The sequence below is a fragment of the Lineus longissimus genome, chromosome 1, assembly GCF_910592395.1.
Source record: "Lineus longissimus chromosome 1, tnLinLong1.2, whole genome shotgun sequence".
NCBI classification, from domain to species: domain Eukaryota; kingdom Metazoa; phylum Nemertea; class Pilidiophora; order Heteronemertea; family Lineidae; genus Lineus; species Lineus longissimus.
Genome location: NC_088308.1, coordinates 8234837 through 8253610, shown reverse-complemented (window position 1 = coordinate 8253610; position 18774 = coordinate 8234837). Strand labels below are relative to the sequence as shown.

The window sequence follows — 18774 nt, the reverse complement described above, 5'->3', positions numbered from 1 at the left end:
AGATCTTTTTATCGCTTATCGCAACAATTATTTCTGCAGGTCGCAGCTGCAGCGTCAAATATCGTTCGCTTTAACGGGGTGCTTTAGCGTTTTACTGATAACGAATAAAGTGCTGTGCAAGCGAGCGATTTTTTTATGTTGTAACAAGCAATATTATAATCGTTGCGATGTGCGTCAAATATTTCTCTTGTCTATGGGTAAAACCGGTAACAACTGGATTATATATTTGACCGCAGGCCGCGCGCTGCGATCACCTATTCTTGTCTGTTGCAGACACTTGGTTAGACGACCACTGCAAACGAGCGATTTTGGTTCCATGTGATCATGAATACAGGTTTCAGCAACAAAATTGCTCATTGCTGGGCGCTTTATTATGCCTGTTGTATTTTCACGATCGTTTTCCACAGGCATACGTATAGTTTTAAGTCAACTTCTCAACTTCTTTAATGAACAATGCCTTTGCATGCATAGCTAAAAGTGACGGTAGGCCAAAGGAGATCCAAACTTATCCTTGCTGCGTCGTCTTCCAGACCCAGTCAACGAGATTGCCAACCTTTGTGTAGACGCCAGGGGCATTAGGCTGAGCACACCCATTACCCCAAGACGTTGCGCCCAATACGACGTAGTTGTCTGGAAGGGAAAGGAAGATAATGTCAGGCGAGAAAAGAAATGCTTCACTTGTCGCAGTGTATGTCACACGGTACTGTACTGTCGAGAATCTAACTACATAATGTATATGCCAAATATCTGTTGACAGATGAATGCACTACAAATTGTGGAATACTGTACATCATGATCACTCTTCATTTTGGAAGCTCTAGAATCATTTGTATCTTTCTTAAAAGGCCGGGTCTATTTGGCAAGCCGCTCGCCGAACAGGCATCTTTTTTTGTCCTGTTTGGAGAGCGGCTTGCCAAACAGCACTAAAAAGCCACCCTGTTCGGCCAGCCGGGCTTGCCAAACAGGTAAAAAATCTACCCTGTTTGGCGAGCTGGAGACTTTACTTTAATATTAATGAGTTCGGCTCTCCATTCAGGACAAGAAAAAGTCGCTGTTTGGTAAGCCGGGCTTGCCAAATAGTCACTTCCTTCTTAAAATGCACGATTAGACTATTTTGTGCGCGCGTCATTTTGAAAATAATGTTGTGTACGTAAAAGTATGATCTAAAGACTAAACCTTAACCGATTGTGCTTACTTAAGCAGGCCGAGCGAGTTTTTTTTTAAAAGTACTCTACAGTGAAAAAAAATTGTTTCCAATAGTACACTGTGTCTATTTATATATATTTTGTTGATACCGAGTTACGGCAGCGAGAGATCAGGAGCCCAGACAGGACTTGTTGTGGAAAGCACTTTGTACATGTACGTACCGTCAATGATGCAGACGAGCGGACCACCACTGTCTCCCTGGCACGTGTCCACACCGCCAGCTCTGAAACCCGCACAGAACATGTACTCAGTGATGCTGCCTTTGTACATCTCTTGGCATTTCGTATGTGAGATAAGTGGAACTTCGGCCACTTGCAATGTCCTAGGATACGCTACAAGAACGAAAAAAATATTTAGAGCAAATTAATGTTAAGGTTACATGCAGGAATGGCAAACCCGATATGAACATTCATCTGAGAACAACCCAAAGCCAAGTGCACCCACAACATTTTTGGTTACATACACAAGTTCTGCCTCCGGTAAAACTAATCGCTTACATACCAACTAATTACCACTTTAGTGCCAAGTCAAAGTTAATTGCAAGTTAGTGATGAACAAGTTTTGAACAAGGGCGCCTAGCTCATACCACCAATAAATCAATGTCATTGCTGTAGGCAATCGTAGAGAGGAGGCCGAGTGATAAAAGCTATAAAATGAAACATGTTTTTACCAGTTCCAGTATTTCCCCATCCAGTGATGAAACACTTCAAGCCGGGGGTGTACTCCGTCTCGTTAGTTGGGAGGCATGCGGGCCGGACCTTGCGTGAAAACGCGATTCCACGATGCTCAGAGTTAGGCTGGATCTTGATAAGGGCGATGTCAAAGTCGTACCTTTTCCCAGCTGGAAGTTAGGAGGTGATAATGATAATATGCTAATGGAGTGAATATGAATCGAGTATTTTGCCTTTGAATTCACAATTGCTCATGCTTTTTTTGTCAAGGACGGAATTGTTTACAGTCAGAAAATGCGCAGTGATAAATATGAACTTGCTTTTAGCTGGTGGGAGAAAGAATGCGAACAAAATAGCTATTAACTCTTACCGCCGTATTGGTTGTGTGATACTATCTTTTCGATTTCAAACTCTTCCTCCAGCGGATCCTGTACGCTATTATCAAAGTCCCCAACACGGACTCTGAAGCTGTCCTTTGACCTCCCACTGGAAGTTTGAATCATTTAAGATAGTAATGATGGTAGTTTGCTTACAACAGTTGGCCTAGAGGACCAATAAACAACAAACCACGATGAACACGGTTCGAGAATAACATTCGAGAGAGACATAATCAAAAGGAGGAGTAACAGGAAGAGAACATATACGGAAAAGACAGCTCCAAATCCTATTATATGATTGGATGGCCACGATTTCTTGTGAAGCACCCTGTTCACGTTTCTGAATACTAATATTCAACACAATCTCGCCGGATATAATGCACATGGTTCTTTATGTCATTTAACCTTTGGGATTGGCAATCGGTGGGCTATATCAAGTTCTACAATGGTATTGGTATCATGTGATTAACATGGGGGTGGTGACGTCTCAAATTAGCGAAGCCTATGATCCGTGGAACTACAGTATATCATTGTAAGAACAACGCCACGATCTACACCTTTTTCGCATGTACTGTTAATATATCTCCGACCCAAGTTGTTCCTTTAAGCAGGTAACACACTGGCCCCCGTATCGTTTTCATATGAAGGAATGATAAAGGAAGCCGCATTAGTTTAGTTGGTGTCATGCATCTCTTAACAAGGTGTACCCCGGGGGCCTACCTTACCGGTAGCAGTGGGCCGCAGAAAGTAGCCAGTACTCGTTGAGTATGGTAGCCCCACACCAATGCTGAGTGACGTCACCACTCGCAGTGACCGTCTTCCTGATTCCTGCCTGATAAGGATAGGCGCCGTATATGGCAGCTACCCCTCCGACTATGTTCGAGGGTCTCCCAGTGACAATCTCGCCAGTTCGGCTGACTTCAATGGCAAGTGCAACATCTTGTGGTTCCCTTCGGCAATTTTCTATTCCAACTGAAATACAGAATGACAATGTGTTATATCATCATATTGATAACAAAAACCATCGCCTCGAAATGATTAGGCCTACCCTTTTTGAGATCAGTAGGACAAGTTAAGTTCCTTGCTCATTGAAAATACATTAGGCCCAAAAGGGCAACCATAATTTTACCTTTTAGTCACATTTTAGTGCCAAAATATTCACGTTTTAGTTAATAAATCGTTTCATTCACACATTATATATCAGTCTTCGTTGCTGCTGGTGTTAAGTCACAGGGTGTAAAATAGTTGCGGTAGTTTTTTTTGAATTGAATAACATTTTCAGAAACTAGAAATTTTTGATTTCGTACTTGTGAGCATCTCAGCAGTTTTGAAACTGAACGAGGTCAACAAAAGAAGCATTTCGGCCTACCAGTTGGCTTAGTGTACCCGGGGTATGGTGTTGTGGTGGTCCTTGGGGTATCAAGACACTTCACACCCGCATCTTCATCATGATCGCAATTGCTAACGCCCCAGTCATCGGCGGGGCATTGGTCAATGTGCTGCTCAGAACCATCGCAGGCCACGTTATCCAGCCATAGAAGTCCAGAGCCTGCGCCGTAAGCACCACCCTCTACTGCAGTGCCACTAAAATCAAAACAAATGGTACATTGTGGAAACTTATCTACAACAATATTCTTGCATCAATGTTTGAGTAAAAACCTTGTAAAATAGAATTTCGCACGATCAGCGGTTCAGCCTATATTAAAATTTTTAAGGCCCTCGAAAATGTACCTTCTCATTTCTTGTTTAAACTACGGCACAGATCAGTAAGCTACTACTCAACATGTGGTCCAAGCATTTCGGTAAAGTAGGCCTCTGAGGACAGAACTTACTCTGCGTGTCCAAGCATCCTACATATCACCTTTGCATCGTCATCGTCCCAATAGTCATCACATACAGTACCATTTATACCATTTCTCCTCACCACCACACGTCCCTCCATGGGTGTGGGGCCATTCACGAGCCTCACGGTTATATCAGCAGCTGAAATGAAAACATGGATACGATTTTATAGACCGGGTTATAACAGTCACGTTGGCGCACTATGGTTTCATGGTCACTGTTCGCCGGCGCGTCCGTACACCGTGTAGCTCTACGTATGAACCCGGTCTAAGCTTTTGAATTGTAAAACACCGTGGCTGCAATGCATCAATGTGTACGGAGTAATGCATTGTGCCTTGGTGCGGCGGCATGCGGCTAGGCAAATTGAAGGGCTGTCGACAATGTGAGAACACTCAAGACGTAGGTGCTGAACAAAAAGTAGTTTACAAGACATCGTAGAGAGAGCGTCAGCATCTACTACCACACTGTGCATTTATGGTGTATTTGAAGAGCTGAGTAATAGAAGCCCTTGGTAGCTATCTTATGTCATCACTAATATATCAAACACTCACATTCGCAGGCTTGCTCATCAGATCCATCCCCGCAGTCGTTGTCGCTATCGCAAATGTATTGTGCAGGAATGCATTTACCATTGCCGCACGCCCACTCAGATGACCTGCAACCTGCGACGAAAGGATAAAAAAGTGGACATTTTATTTGGATGGCTACTAATTAAGTATATTGAAGCTATAGGGAACGGTCCAACGCGGGTAAATTGCTGTTTGTAGTCAAAGGTAATGAGGCCCATGTAGTGCATTATACATTGTAAACGTCGGTTGATTATAAATCAAGGGGTTTTAGAATTACTCACCGGCAACTTTCAGACAAACTACGCCGGCAGCCTCAAACGCCTGACAGTCATGATCACCCCAGTCGTTACTCGGGCATTCGTAGAGACGATCCTCCTCACCCTCGCATGTAACTTGGTCCAACATAATGCGACCGACACCACGACCGAACTGACCATTGGTAACGGCAGAATCAGCACCACTAATGAAAGGATGAATATATCATGACTTTGAATACATAATGTACATAATAGTGTTTGTTTTTATATTGCGTGTTTTACCCTAAACAGCCTCAAAGCGCTTTTTACATTTCCCAGCTTGAATAATTGGGCGAACTTTCGGTGGAAACCAAGGCGGACACATACGTTGCCCTACAATTGGCCATTTCAAACCAAACGTTCATGTACATGCAAGTCAGGCACACTTCGAAGATAGCACAAGTGCCAATTTGTAATTAGGATTTATCCTAACTTACTTCATATACTATTCTTTTTCAATATTTCATTCTACACGCCCTTAAATTTATCTGATACACTTAATTTTCACTAATAATAAACAGTACTGTTGAGGTGTATCTTGAACTAACTGACCTGAACCCCAGCTGCCTGCACACAACATCTGCATCAGGTATGTTCCACCCGTCGTCACATATTGTTCCCCAGACTCCCTGGTACCGCACCTCCACCGTCCCCTCGTGGCCACCAATGGTGCCAGTCTTATTCAGACGGATCACATAGCTAGATACAGGAGATTGAGTTGTTTCTGTAACTGATTAATCAAAAAAGGAAATCAGGGAACATAAAGAATGACTCGTGACAATGTGTTGTTTGCTTTTTATTTGGCCTCGATCGCATTTCTCATTGTCTCTTTGCATCGCATTTTGACTCTCAATGTTTTCAAATTGCTTCGCTTTACTCAGCTTTGTTCAGCTTTCAGACAACGCGTGCCAAGACCTCTTCTGACAGCAGACAACGCGATATCCGTCGTCAAAATTCATCCTCGTTCTCGGATAATATGGAATAAGATTGATACCTGCTGTTGGCTGAACTGTAGTCGTAGTAGTCGTCGTGGTATCTCCGGTGTCGCATACAACACCAGCGTCTTCGTTATGGTCGCAGTTGTTCTGACCCCACTGGGATCTTTCTCCGCAATCAGTGATGTCACTTTCGTCTCCTTCACAGGCGGATTCATCCAACCAAATTGCTCCGTTGCCTCGCTCAAAATCATTGTCCGCTCTTCCACTAGAATCAAAGAAATGTATCGCTGTCATAGACAGAAATAAGCAACGAGTACCAGATGAAGAGGTAGCCAAAAATGCTAAATTTGTCTGTTACATCCAATCAAAGAAAGTGACCTTATATTTTTAGCAATAAAGGTTTTTGTGCTCGTAAAAAAAGCGTATCGATTTTCTGCTAAATGTCTTGCTACGGTGATGATATTTCTTTCTTCTTTTGAACGGTCCTTCTCTCCATTACAAATGAAATTCCAATATGAATATCTTAGGTACATGTATAAGACCATGATTAGCTTAATCTATACTTGATATAAGACTAATGTCATTTCAAATTGCGTGTAGATAAGTAAATTAATCAAATCACACATACAGTTTAGAACAGGTTCAAGTACATGTCAGTCTCCGGTTGCCGCCTCATAATATATGTACAAATATAGACGCCACCTGAGTTATTCATGGAGAAGTCTCTACGCTGGGTGGCTACAAGAAAAAAGCCTAAAAAGCACCAGGAAGCGTTATCAGGGTGAATTCGCGGTCCTTACCCCGTGTAACCGAGCATTCTACAAATGACTCTAGCATCCTCGTCTTCCCACCGGTCATCACACACGGTACCAGTGACTCCATACCGGGTGATCTCCACCCGTCCTTCATGTGGTCCGGAGCCATCTACAAGCCTCACTTGAACGCCATCTGCCAAGAGACAAATATTCAATTTGCCCGCGTTGAGACTTGACACAGCATATAAGAAACACCTTAAACATTGTTAACTTTGCCGTTGAGACTGGACACAGCATATAAGAAACACCTTAAACATTGTTAACTTTGCCGTTGAGACTGGACACAGCATATAAGAAACACCTTAAACATTGTTAACTTTGCCGTTGAGACTTGACACAGCATATAAGAAACACCTTAAACATTGTTAACTTTGCCGTTGAGACTGGACACAGCATATAAGAAACACCTTAAACATTGTTAACTTTGCCGTTGAGACTGGACACAGCATATAAGAAACACCTTAAACATTGTTAACTTTGCCGTTGAGACTTGACACAGCATATAAGAAACACCTTAAACATTGTTAACTTTGCCGTTGAGACTAGACACAGCATATAAGAAACACCTTAAACATTGTTAACTTTGCCGTTGAGACTGGACACAGCATATAAGAAACACCTTAAACATTGTTAACTTCGCCGTTGAGACTTGACACAGCATATAAGAAACACCTTAAACATTGTTAACTTCGCCGTTGAGACTGGACACAGCATATAAGAAACACCTTTAACATTGTTAACTTTGCCGTTGAGACTGGACACAGCATATAAGAAACACCTTAAACATTGTTAACTTTGCCGTTGAGACTGGACACAGCATATAAGAAACACCTTAAACATTGTTAACTTCGCCGTTGAGACTGGACACAGCATATAAGAAACACCTTTAACTTTGTTAACTTCGCCGTTGAGACTGGACGCAGCATATAAGAAACACCTTAAACATTGTTAACTTTGCCGTTGAGACTGGACGCAGCATATAAGAAACACCTAAAACATTGTTAACTTTGCCGTTGAGACTGGACACAGCATATAAGAAACACCTTAAACATTGTTAACTTTGCCGTTGAGACTGGACACAGCATATAAGAAACACCTTAAACATTGTTAACTTTGCCGTTGAGACTGGACACAGCACATAAGAAACACCTTGAATTTGATGTTGAAACTAGACACTGGGTAAGACATTTTCGCTTGAGACTGGACATAGTGAAAAAATACAGTAAACTTGCTGTTGAGATAGGAAATGGCGTAAGAAACACATTGAGTTTGGACAAACTCATTGGATTGTTTCATCCCGAAGTCAACAAATCGCGTGTGCATTGATGGGCAATTGCTCCGACTAATCCAAGTATATCTGCATACCTTCACAGTTGTCTTCATCTGTATTGTCATTACAATCATTGTCGCCATCACAGTAGTACGCCAATGGGACACATTTACCATTGGCGCATTGACCTTTATCATCAGGGCAGAGAGAGACTGAAAGAGAACGAGGTCACGTTCAAAGCACAGAAGTGCACAAGTCCCGTTTTTTAAAAGGCCGGGTCTATTTGGCAAGCCGCTCGACGAACAGGCATCTTTTTTTGTCCTGTTTGGAGAGCCGCTTGCCAAACCGCACTAAAAAGCCACCCTGTTCAGCCAGCCGGGCTTGCCAAACAGGTAAGAAATCTACCCTGTTTGGCGAGCTCTTCGAAAACTACAAATATTAATGAGTTCGGCTCTCCATTCAGGACAAGAAAAAGACGCTGTTTGGTAAGCCGGGCTTGCTTAATAGTCACTTCCTTTTTAAAAACCGCAAAATTAATTGTATCCATATGGACTATGTTGAGTGTTGTCCTTTAAGATGGTATATTTTTCGGTTAATTCCATTAAAGTTTGTAACATTCAGCTAGACCTAACGGCTGTATCAGTGTAGATGATATAGTTACGAGGAGAGTCTTAGGGTCAAATTCTCTAATGACTGGGTTGTTATAAGCTAGTAAACTTAATCAGTTAACAACACTGCAGTGCTCAAGAATCGAAACCTTGCAGAGAAATGTAGAGTGAATGGATTCGGTAACGCAATACTAATTGATTTTTCTCTCGATATTTTATGGGATAATCACTGCTGAAAGCTGCCAGTACCTTCTACAAGATGATTTCACTGCGGAGAATAAATCTTATGCATTGTAATGCGCAAATTTAGTAACGTCAAATTTAAAAGGACTACACCGATGATTGACTCAAATACCTACCTGTCGTGGTCGCTTCAGAGGTTGACGTGGTGTATGTCGTGTTAGGTGCAGGTGCTTGAGTTGTACGAGTCGTCTCAGTGACTTCGTTAGTAGTTGTGGTCACAGTTTCCGGTTTGGTTGTCCCAGTCCCGAGCTCGCACCTTACGCCAGCATCTTCATTGTGGCTGCAGTCGTTTTGACCCCATTCATTCGCCATATCACACTCGGTTAAATATGCTTCACTTCCTATGCAATTGACACCATCCAGCCACATGGGCCCAATGCCTTTTCCGAAGTGCGCCCTCACAAATGCTCTGCCCCTGCAAATTATTCGCCGCAATACATGTACTACTTCGTTGCATGCAAGTGTTTATGAAATAAAGTACACGGTGTTCAAAACATGGCCGTTATAAAAAATGGTTTATTAATAACTTCAATTCGATAAAAATCAGGGGCCAACAAAAATCTAACCATCATAAAGTAAAAGCTTAACGACCATTCAAAAAAAAAGAATGATGCAAAAATGTTATGTCGTTATTGCATGATAAGCTTATTAAAAAGGGCTATTATCATCTTCAGATCTGGCAAAATCCGATAAGATATACTGACATCCCCCCCCTCCCCCACAAAGCCAAATTAGGCAAACACAAGGGCAATTGTTTCTGTTTCACAGTGGCATGGCCGTTAAACATCTCCAATTTTTCTGAATGTCAGCTTATCGAGTACTATGTTGTCATGAAAGCCTGTACTTGATCAGTGGACGAGATGTTTACCAGCCAAGCCATTCTCTCGTTATAACCATTCATGCGATATTGGCCAAACCACATGATGAAATCCCTCGTAAATGTAGCTACAATCCAAGTTTGCGTCAGGAATTGGCGGAGACGCATTGACTTGAGACATGGCTGAATCACGTATGGCACTGTCATCACTTGTTACCGGAGGATATGCCTTTCTGCTCTCCTCCTGTAGGGTATATATTTCAGTTACTCACCCTGAAAGGCCCAGCATCCGACAAACTACCTCTGCGTCCTGATTGTCCCACCCGTCGTCACATATCGTCCCCGTCGCGCCGTACATGGTAAACTCCACTCGCCCTTCAAGAGGGGAAGAACCGTTGACCAGTCTCACTTGGACACCGTCTAAAATGTGAATGATAAAGCAAGCCTATGATGAAACAAACCATCCATCGCATTCTTTTCATCGCCGATGTCAATACAACCAGTCATTAAAGTTGGACCTCCGTTCTTCCTACGAGTGATGACTCATGATCATCCAGGTAGCCTTCTAATGAATAGTGGGATAATGCATTATCTGCTGCGTGCACTAGCAGAAACTGTACCTTAGGTCCTGAAGGAGTGACTGACAATCTCTTTTTACGATTGAGGCCGAGAATTAATGCCATCACCATGTCACAGCAATAGGCCTAGAGGCACTACACAGTTACATTTGTAGTGTGACCGCCCAGTGCGTTGCTATCACAGGACCGTCCACGTCAGGGCCAAGATGCCGCAATGCTAATGATGGTGATGGTATAATACTTACCTTCGCAATTCCCTTCATCTGTGTTGTCTACACAATCATTATCGCCATCACAAAAATACCTGAGGGGGACGCAAGCACCATTGGCGCAGCGGGCCTCACGATCGTCAGAGCATGGTTGCATGGCTAAAATTGAAGGATGTCAGAATAATGAGGAGTTTTCTCAGCGCAATTCCGGTAAAAATTCACTGGCTGTAGACTTTCATATCTGTCTGTTTGGAGAGTATTAGCATGAATTTGATAGCTTTACTGGTAGTAGGAGCATGGTATTTCTGAACAGGCATCAATACTGTGACAAATACTTTGGTTAGAAGATGACACCGGGCATACGTAGTAAGAGCCTCGAAAATTCCAGCCGCCGATTCGAACCATCTCAGGATTGGCCCACGATATACTAGTGACCCCGGCCCCAGCGCAACCGAGGCATCAGTACAGAACCAGTACTACGGTCATATACTGAACTAGAGAGGCATGTTGGATTGCTCCTCTTACGTAAGGTAGTTGTAATAACAGGCTTGGTTGTGGTTGTGGTTGTGGTTGTTGTTGTCGGCCTCTCTGTAGTCGTTAGTTGTGCCGTGGTGACTGTAAACAACATACAATATTGTAAAAAAAGCCAAAGAACACTTTATGGATGATACTATTCATAGTATCACTACATCGGAAGCACGTCATTCTGTTATGTTCATATCAAATGGGACTTTATACCAGTCGTAAGTCTAGATGACGTACATGATGAAATGATTTGATACATCGGTCCAGCTTTGATGAAGTCAAATATTGAAAGAAATAACGACCGCTTGCGCAACATGGGCGAAAGCGTTTTTGAGCAGTATACATGTTGGTATTCAACCTGCCATCACAGTAGTACGCCAATGGGACACATTTACCATTGGCGCATTGACCTTTATCATCAGGGCAGAGAGAGACTGAAAGAGAACGAGGTCACGTTCAAAGCACAGAAGTGCATAAGGCCCGTTTTTTAAAAAGTGCAAAATTAGTGGTAATCATGTGGACTATGTTGAGTGTTGTCCTTTAAGATGGTATATTTTTCGGTTAATTTTATTAAAGTTTGTAACGTTCAGCTAGACCTAACGGCTGTATCAGTGTAGATGATATAGTTACGAGGAGAGTCTTCGGGTCCAATTCTCTAATGACTGTGTTGTTAAGGCAGTAAACTTAATCAGTTAACAACACTACAGTGCTCAAGAATCGAAACCTTGCAGAGAAATGTAGAGTAAATGGATTCGGTAACGCAATACTAATTGATTTTTCTCTCGATATTTCATGGGATAATCACTGCTGAAAGCTGCCAGTACCTTCTACAAGATGATTTCACTGCGGAGAATATATCTTATGCATAGTAATGCGCAAATTTAGTAACGTTATCTTTTAAAAGGAATACACCGATGATTGACTTAATACCTACCTGTCGTGGTCGCTTCAGGGGTTGACGTGGTGTATGTCGTGTTAGGTGCAGGTGCTTGAGTTGTACGAGTCGTCTCAGTGACTTCGTTAGTAGCTGTGGTCACAGTTTCCGGTGTGGTTGTCCCAGTCCCGAGCTCGCACCTTACGCCAGCATCTTCATTGTGGCTGCAGTCGTTTTGACCCCATTCATTCGCCATATCACACTCGGTTAAATATGCTTCACTTCCTATGCAATTGACATCATCCAGCCACATGGGCCCAATGCCTTTTCCGAAGTGCGCCCTCAAAAATGCTCTGCCCCTGCAAATTATTCGCCGCAATACATGTACTACTTCGTTGCACGCAAGTGTTTATGAAATAAAATACACGGCGTTCAAAACATAGCCGTTATAAAAAAGGTTTATTAATAACTTAAATTCGATAAAAAACAGGGGTAAATAAAAATCTAACCATCATAAAGTAAAAGCTTAACGACCATTTTTAAAAAAGAATGATGCAAAAATATTATGTCGTTATTGCATAATAAGCTTATTAAAAAGGGCTATTATCATCTTCAGATCTGGCAAAATCCGATACTGATACCCCCCCCCCCCCCCCACAAAGCCAAAATAGGCAAACACAAGGGCAATTGTTTCTGTTTCACAGTGGCATGGCCGTTAAACATCTCCAATTTTTCTGAATGTCCGCTTATCGAGTACTATGTTGTCATGAAAGTCTGTACTTGATCAGTGGACGAGATGTTTACCAGCCAAGCCATTCTCTCGTTATAACCATTCATGCGATATTGGCCGAACCACATGATGAAATCCCAAGTAAATGTAGCTACAATCCAAGTTTGCGTCAGGAATTGGCGGAGACGCATTGACTTGGGACATGGCTGAATCACGTACGGCACTGTGATCACTTGTTACCGGAGGATATGCCTTTCTGCTCTCCTCCTGTAGGGCATATATTTCAGTTACTCACCCTGAAAGGCCCAGCATCCGACAAACTACCTCTGCGTCCTGATTGTCCCACCCGTCGTCACATATCGTCCCCGTCGCGCCGTACATGGTAAACTCCACTCGCCCTTCAAGAGGGGAAGAACCGTTGACCAGTCTCACTTGGACACCGTCTAAAATGTGAATAATAAAGCAAGCCTATGAGGAAACAAACCTTCCATCGCATTCTTTTCATCGCCGATGTCAATACAACCAGTCATTAAAGTTGGGCCTCCGTACTTCCTACGAGTGATGACTCATGATCATCCAGGTAGCCTTCTAATGAATAGTGGGATAATGCATTATCTGCTGCGTGCACAAGCAGAAACTGTACCTGTGGTCCTGAAGGAGTGACTGACAATCTCTTTTTACGGTGGAGGCCGAGAATTAATGCCATCACCATGTCACAGCAATAGGCCTAGAGGCACTACACAGTTACATTTGTAGTGTGACCGCCCAGTGCGTTGCTATCACGGGACCGTCCACGTCAGGGCCAAGATGCCGCAATGCTAATGATGATGATGGTATAATACTTACCTTCGCAATTCTCTTCATCTGTGTTGTCTACACAATCATTATCGCCATCACAAAAATACCTGAGGGGGACGCAAGCACCATTGGCGCAGCGGGCCTCACGATCGTCAGAGCATGGTTGTATGGCTAGAATTGAAGGACGTCAGAATAACGAGGAGTTTTCTCAACGCAATTCCGGCAAAAATTAACTAGCTGCAGACTTTCATAGCTGTCTGTTTGGAGAGTATTAGCATGAATTTGATAGCTTTACTGGTAGTAGGAGCATGGTATTTTTTGAACAGGCATCAATACTGTGACAAATGCTTTGGTTAGATGATGACACAGGGCCTACGTAGTAAGAGCCTCAAAAATTCCAGCCGCCGATTCGAACCATCTCAGGATTGGCCCACGATATACTAGTGACCCCGGCCCCAGCGCAACCGAGGCATCAGTACTGAACCAGTACTAGGGTCGTACACTGAACCAGAGGCACGTTGGATTGCTCCTCTTACGTAAGGTAGTTGTAATAGCAGGCTCTGTTGTGGTTGTGGTTGCGGTTGTGGTTGTTGTTGTCGGCCTCTCTGTAGTCGTTGGTTGTGCCGTGGTGACTGTAAACAACATACAATATTGTAAAAAAAGCCAAAGAACACTTTATGGATGATACTATTCATAGAATGTTTGGTACCACTACATCGGAAGCACGTAATTCTGTTATGTTCATATCAAATGGGACTTTATACCAGTCGCAAGTCTAGATGACGTACATGATTAAATGATTTGATACATCGGTCCGTCTTTGATGAAGTCAAATTTTGAAAGAAATAACGACAGCTTGCGCAACATGGGTCAAAGCGTTTCTGAGCAGTATACATGTTGGTATTCAACCCCAATAATATACCCTAGCCCTGCTACAATAATTCATTCACAGAACTCACCAGCATCACCCGCAACTTTCTCACAAATAAACGGTCTCGCTTCGCCACAGGAGACTGGTTTCCAGAAGAAGTAGCTGACCTTTTGTGACCCTGACCCTTGTATCCATGAGGTGAATGTATGGGTCAAGGCCATGCATTCCTCGTTCGCCATTGGTGGAGGAGCGCCTTCATTGTCGAAGCCTTTGGAGAGAGAAAGAAGCGCAAGAAATTAGTCAGTTGTCATTTTTGAAAAGGGTTAGTTTCTGTAGTCACACACAGCACATGTACTGACTTCCGTTCTGCTTTCGACTTCCCGTGTTATCTAACCTTGTGTATTCTAATTTTGTTCCGTGTTCTGCTTTTGTTGCGTTTTCTAATTTTGTTGCGAGTAGACTTCTATTCTTTCTCTTCTCTTCAGTAATTATGTTGGCAATAATTTTTTCCGTTTAATATTTTGCAACTAGGTTATGTAGGCCTACTTTATTTATTCTATCTGGCTGTGCCTAGTTTAGTAATTGTTCTTGCCGGAAAAAATCGTTATTGCTCTTTTCTGTAACCTGTTCGTGTTGAAATATTGCGCTGCAACCAGAATTTGTTTGAAAATATTTTTCGACCTTGCAATTTTATTTTTATTCTATGTCTTATAATTTGTTCTTGCAGCAATTAGCCACCGTAGTAAATATACATGTACCTGGATTGCGTCTTTTCAAAATATTTTAAAGGCATAATGTAACTGCATGATAATTATATCTTCGTCTATTGATCAGTGACCGTTATATTCAAAACGCATTCCTGGCAAAATCAGACACTGGTTGTGTTTTTGTTGATTACAAAAGTATCCCTATGGAGATCGGAGGTTAGGGGTTTGGCTGATAAATGAAAACTTTGTGAAATCCACAGGCTTTTTAGGTCTTTGAAATGGCATTGAAATACATTGCCACAACACTTACCTGGGAACCACTTCATGAACTGTATTCTTTCTTCTAAAGACCTCCAGTACCATTCATCTTGGCCACCAAAAGTGTCAGCATCGGTGAGGAAACCCAAGTCTCCGACTGAAACGTGAAAAGACGATCACCAAATAATTAATAATACAATACTTAAGCGCCTCTTTAATCAATTGCTTCTTTCGAATTGTTTTGGTCCGTAAGTTTATTAGCGAGCCTCTGCATGTGACCTCAGGCTTTTACTCCAAGCCTGAGTGCAATGAATTTTGCCAGTGGTACTATCAGAAATGAATCAGTGAATGTAAGACGACCCCCGAAACCAAAATATCAACATCCTCTCTCTACCTGATGCCATCTCCAGTAAGAGTTTTAGAGCTTTTGAATTTTATTTTATAAGTTTCAGCCAACACAAATACGCACCCGTAGAGGTTTTTCAAGGATACAGAAAAAAAAACTTGTCTGAGGTCTGATCTTTCACAAAACTTAAAAACCGCTTCATTTTTCCGAATAATCTCTATGGGGTAGCACATTTGTGTCAGCCAAAAAGCCTGGTTTTTCAAAAGCGCAATTATAAAAGCCCATTTTTATAATCGTGGGCTCTCTTTACCATAAACCAACTCTATGTTATGGAGTATTTCTGTTTCGGTGTGCCCCCATTGTTTAGGAAAAGCACGTAGGCCTATGACATCTTTCTCTTTGATTGCCTATCAGAATATCGTGGTAGCAATACATTACAGGGAATCATTAGATATAGGGAAAACGTTAAACTTCCAATGCCCCGAACTGAATACCAAAACTACGCATTATGTCCTTTAATCGTCATTTCTATGACGGTAAAATGCACTAAATAAGCCAATGCAGACAATGAGTGCAACAGTTGGGAGCGTAAAGGTACATTCTCTAGCTTTTGATGTAGATTTTACTCACAGTGTGGATAGGTGTTCATCAGCATGTCAGATATGAAGTTATTCTCCTGTTGCGAGCCTATGATCACCAAACGAGCTTCGTTATCCGAGCAAACAGCGTCTGCCTCGTCCCAGGTTTTGTTTTGAGCAAAGATACCGTAGCAGCTGCCGTTATTGTAGAACCAGTCTCTAGGGCACTCTGCAATGATTGTAAGATCATGAACATTAGGTGAAAATGTTTATGTTGGAGCAAGTGACTTAAACTGCTGCAACGAGTCTACCCCTCAGCTCGAAGTATTGCAAGTACGATGACAAGGCGTGGCCTGCCCTAAGGACCTCGGGAAACCCTGCCGGCGTCCCCCACGGCCATCTTACCTCCGCTGACCTTGCATGTTAGACCATCGGGCTCATCTTCGCCACAGTCTCGGACGGCATCATCCTGGCAACCCATCGGATCAGCATAGCAAGGTTCTAGCGGCTCCGGACCAAACGGCATGGGGTAGGTCTCAACACCTCTGCAAAATAGAAATTTGTGTTATTTTTACTTCACAGTTTTCGTTTTTTCCGCGGCATCTGGTTAATATCCTTCTAGTTTCATCATCTTTTAATGAGCACTGGTTATTCGGCAGAAGGCTTGCAAAGGCCAGGTTTATTTTACATTGGCACATTTATGAGCATCATCTTGTCAATCATCATACCGTGGGTAGCCTAGATCTAAACACGTCCGGTTGGCCCTCCTTCTCGACCACTCATCATTGCACACCGCGTCCCACTGATGCTCCATCAGCAGCTCAATCCGACCGGAAGCAACGGACCCGCCATTATCTGCGCGAAGTCTGCAAATAAAGAAGAACCATAACAGTACTGCAAACTACATGGTGTAACTAAAAATTAACGTAAGAATCACCATCGTGTTTATGCTTGCACCCATTTGAGAGTAGGTTGGTCAATCACAACGTACGTTTCAGGGTCAGAGAGACAAACTGATTACCAATATTTCATGGCATTACGTTTCCTATAAAATGGTCAATAATCGTTGAATTATCCCAAATGGTTTTTTTGCGAAGGCAATATTTGGAAAGGGGATTTGATTAAAGTGTTGCAGAAGACCAGCTGGATAGATTGGTTTTGGTATTATATCAGAGATTTGGAACATCGTAGGCATCATTTCAATCCCTTCATGAAGGACGCTAAACATATAACGAATTGGTTCGGGGTAAAAGAAATATCCACATTACCTCATGAACTGTCCACTTGGTATGTGCACCATTCCACTTCGCGCCGCCGTAAGATCAACACCTGGGACGGCGATGATTTGACTCGGGCTTATCGTCGGGGGGCCTGGTGGAATGCCTCCAGTCGGGCGGGGATATTCTGTCGGTGGGACAGGAGGAGGGCCCTCAGTCACCTCTTCACTGTCCTCATCAGTGATCTCGATTATCTCTTCACTGGCTTCCTCCAACTTTTCCAGGGTTCCCTCTGGCAGACCAATTTCTGAGAGCCGGTCAATGACAGATTCGGACAATTGGTCGATGACGCTTGAAGGCAGCAGGTCTATGACGGACGAAGGCAGGCGTCTCTGAGTACCTTGTGAATTCTTGAAAGTGGCGCAAACAGATTAACACAAGATGTTTGACCCTTGGGCAGACCCGCGTGTGTTTATGCAAGGGTTAGAATTAATCAAAACATCGTGACCAACACCACGACAAAAAAAAAACGTCAGTATACATAGCAAATTTAGTCTGCATCACCGGCTATTTTGAATTTGTAAATTTTGTAAATTTTTAAAACGTCTTACCATCCGAGGAAAGCATCCGGCGGAGCAAAATAACAGGATCACAACCAGAAGCGAAAAGACCGTGCGGGCTCTGTCCTCCATTTTAGACGTCCTGTACTCTATAGCTTATATGGACTTGCGAAACATTATCCCTTTGTCTTAGGCCACTGTTATCTTATTCCGTGTTGTTTTACGTAATTTCAGGGATTTGTTTTAGCAGTTCATTAGACTAGATAACGATAAATCAGTTCATAGGCTTGACCATGAACATAAAACAAAACAACAAGCTGCCGTCAGTGCAGGGACTTTTGGCTCGACACACCTTGACTATGCTTGTGCAAGAGCTGGGAGCAAAAAGGTATATCTCTTCTTTATGATGTTGCACAGGTCCATGAAATCCTAGTAAAAGTTAAATGTTTAATTTCCAAAGCGTTGCCAGTAGCACTGTGTCGTCTTCGCCTAAGTATCGAATTTCAAGGACCACCGGGTCGTGATCTCATGGCGCTAGCTTTACCACGGTGTAAGTTGGTTCAGCCGACTATGGCATCTACAATCTTGTAATATACTACTCCATCCCTAACAATTTCCACATGTCTTTCTTGGTGCTAAAGTGGTGCAAGAGAACCCCACTGGTATCCTGTCATGTATGAGACCAAGACCAAGACGAGATTAAGAATCACCACATCCACTTGGGCACGATCCGCACGAGACATGTTTTGCTCCATGGCGCATATCCGTTTCAGGCGTGGTACACACCCCAGAATTTTCATTTCGCAATAACGTTGCAAAGAGAGCTTTATGTCTTAAGCTACACATAGGTTAGTGTCTACGAGATCACCTC

General features: G+C 42.8%; 1 protein-coding gene across 1 annotated transcript; it reads right to left on the bottom strand.

The window, feature by feature from the left end:
* Positions 1-505: 505 nt before the first annotated feature.
* Positions 506-18035, bottom strand: LOC135496961 (deleted in malignant brain tumors 1 protein-like). Its single transcript, XM_064786570.1, has 29 exons — positions 17955-18035; positions 17395-17753; positions 16855-16992; positions 16532-16671; positions 16179-16355; positions 15255-15359; positions 14326-14505; positions 13903-13998; positions 13415-13537; positions 12864-13011; positions 11899-12197; positions 11360-11398; positions 10965-11054; positions 10476-10598; positions 10273-10280; positions 9925-10097; positions 9084-9250; positions 6700-6844; positions 5956-6164; positions 5514-5691; positions 4947-5125; positions 4648-4758; positions 4087-4237; positions 3624-3838; positions 2980-3226; positions 2248-2363; positions 1877-2047; positions 1368-1538; positions 506-630 (listed from the first exon to the last, which is right to left on the bottom strand). Exons 1-29 carry the CDS (start codon positions 18033-18035, stop codon positions 506-508), a joined length of 4464 nt encoding a protein of 1487 aa, XP_064642640.1.
* Positions 18036-18774: the final 739 nt, after the last annotated feature.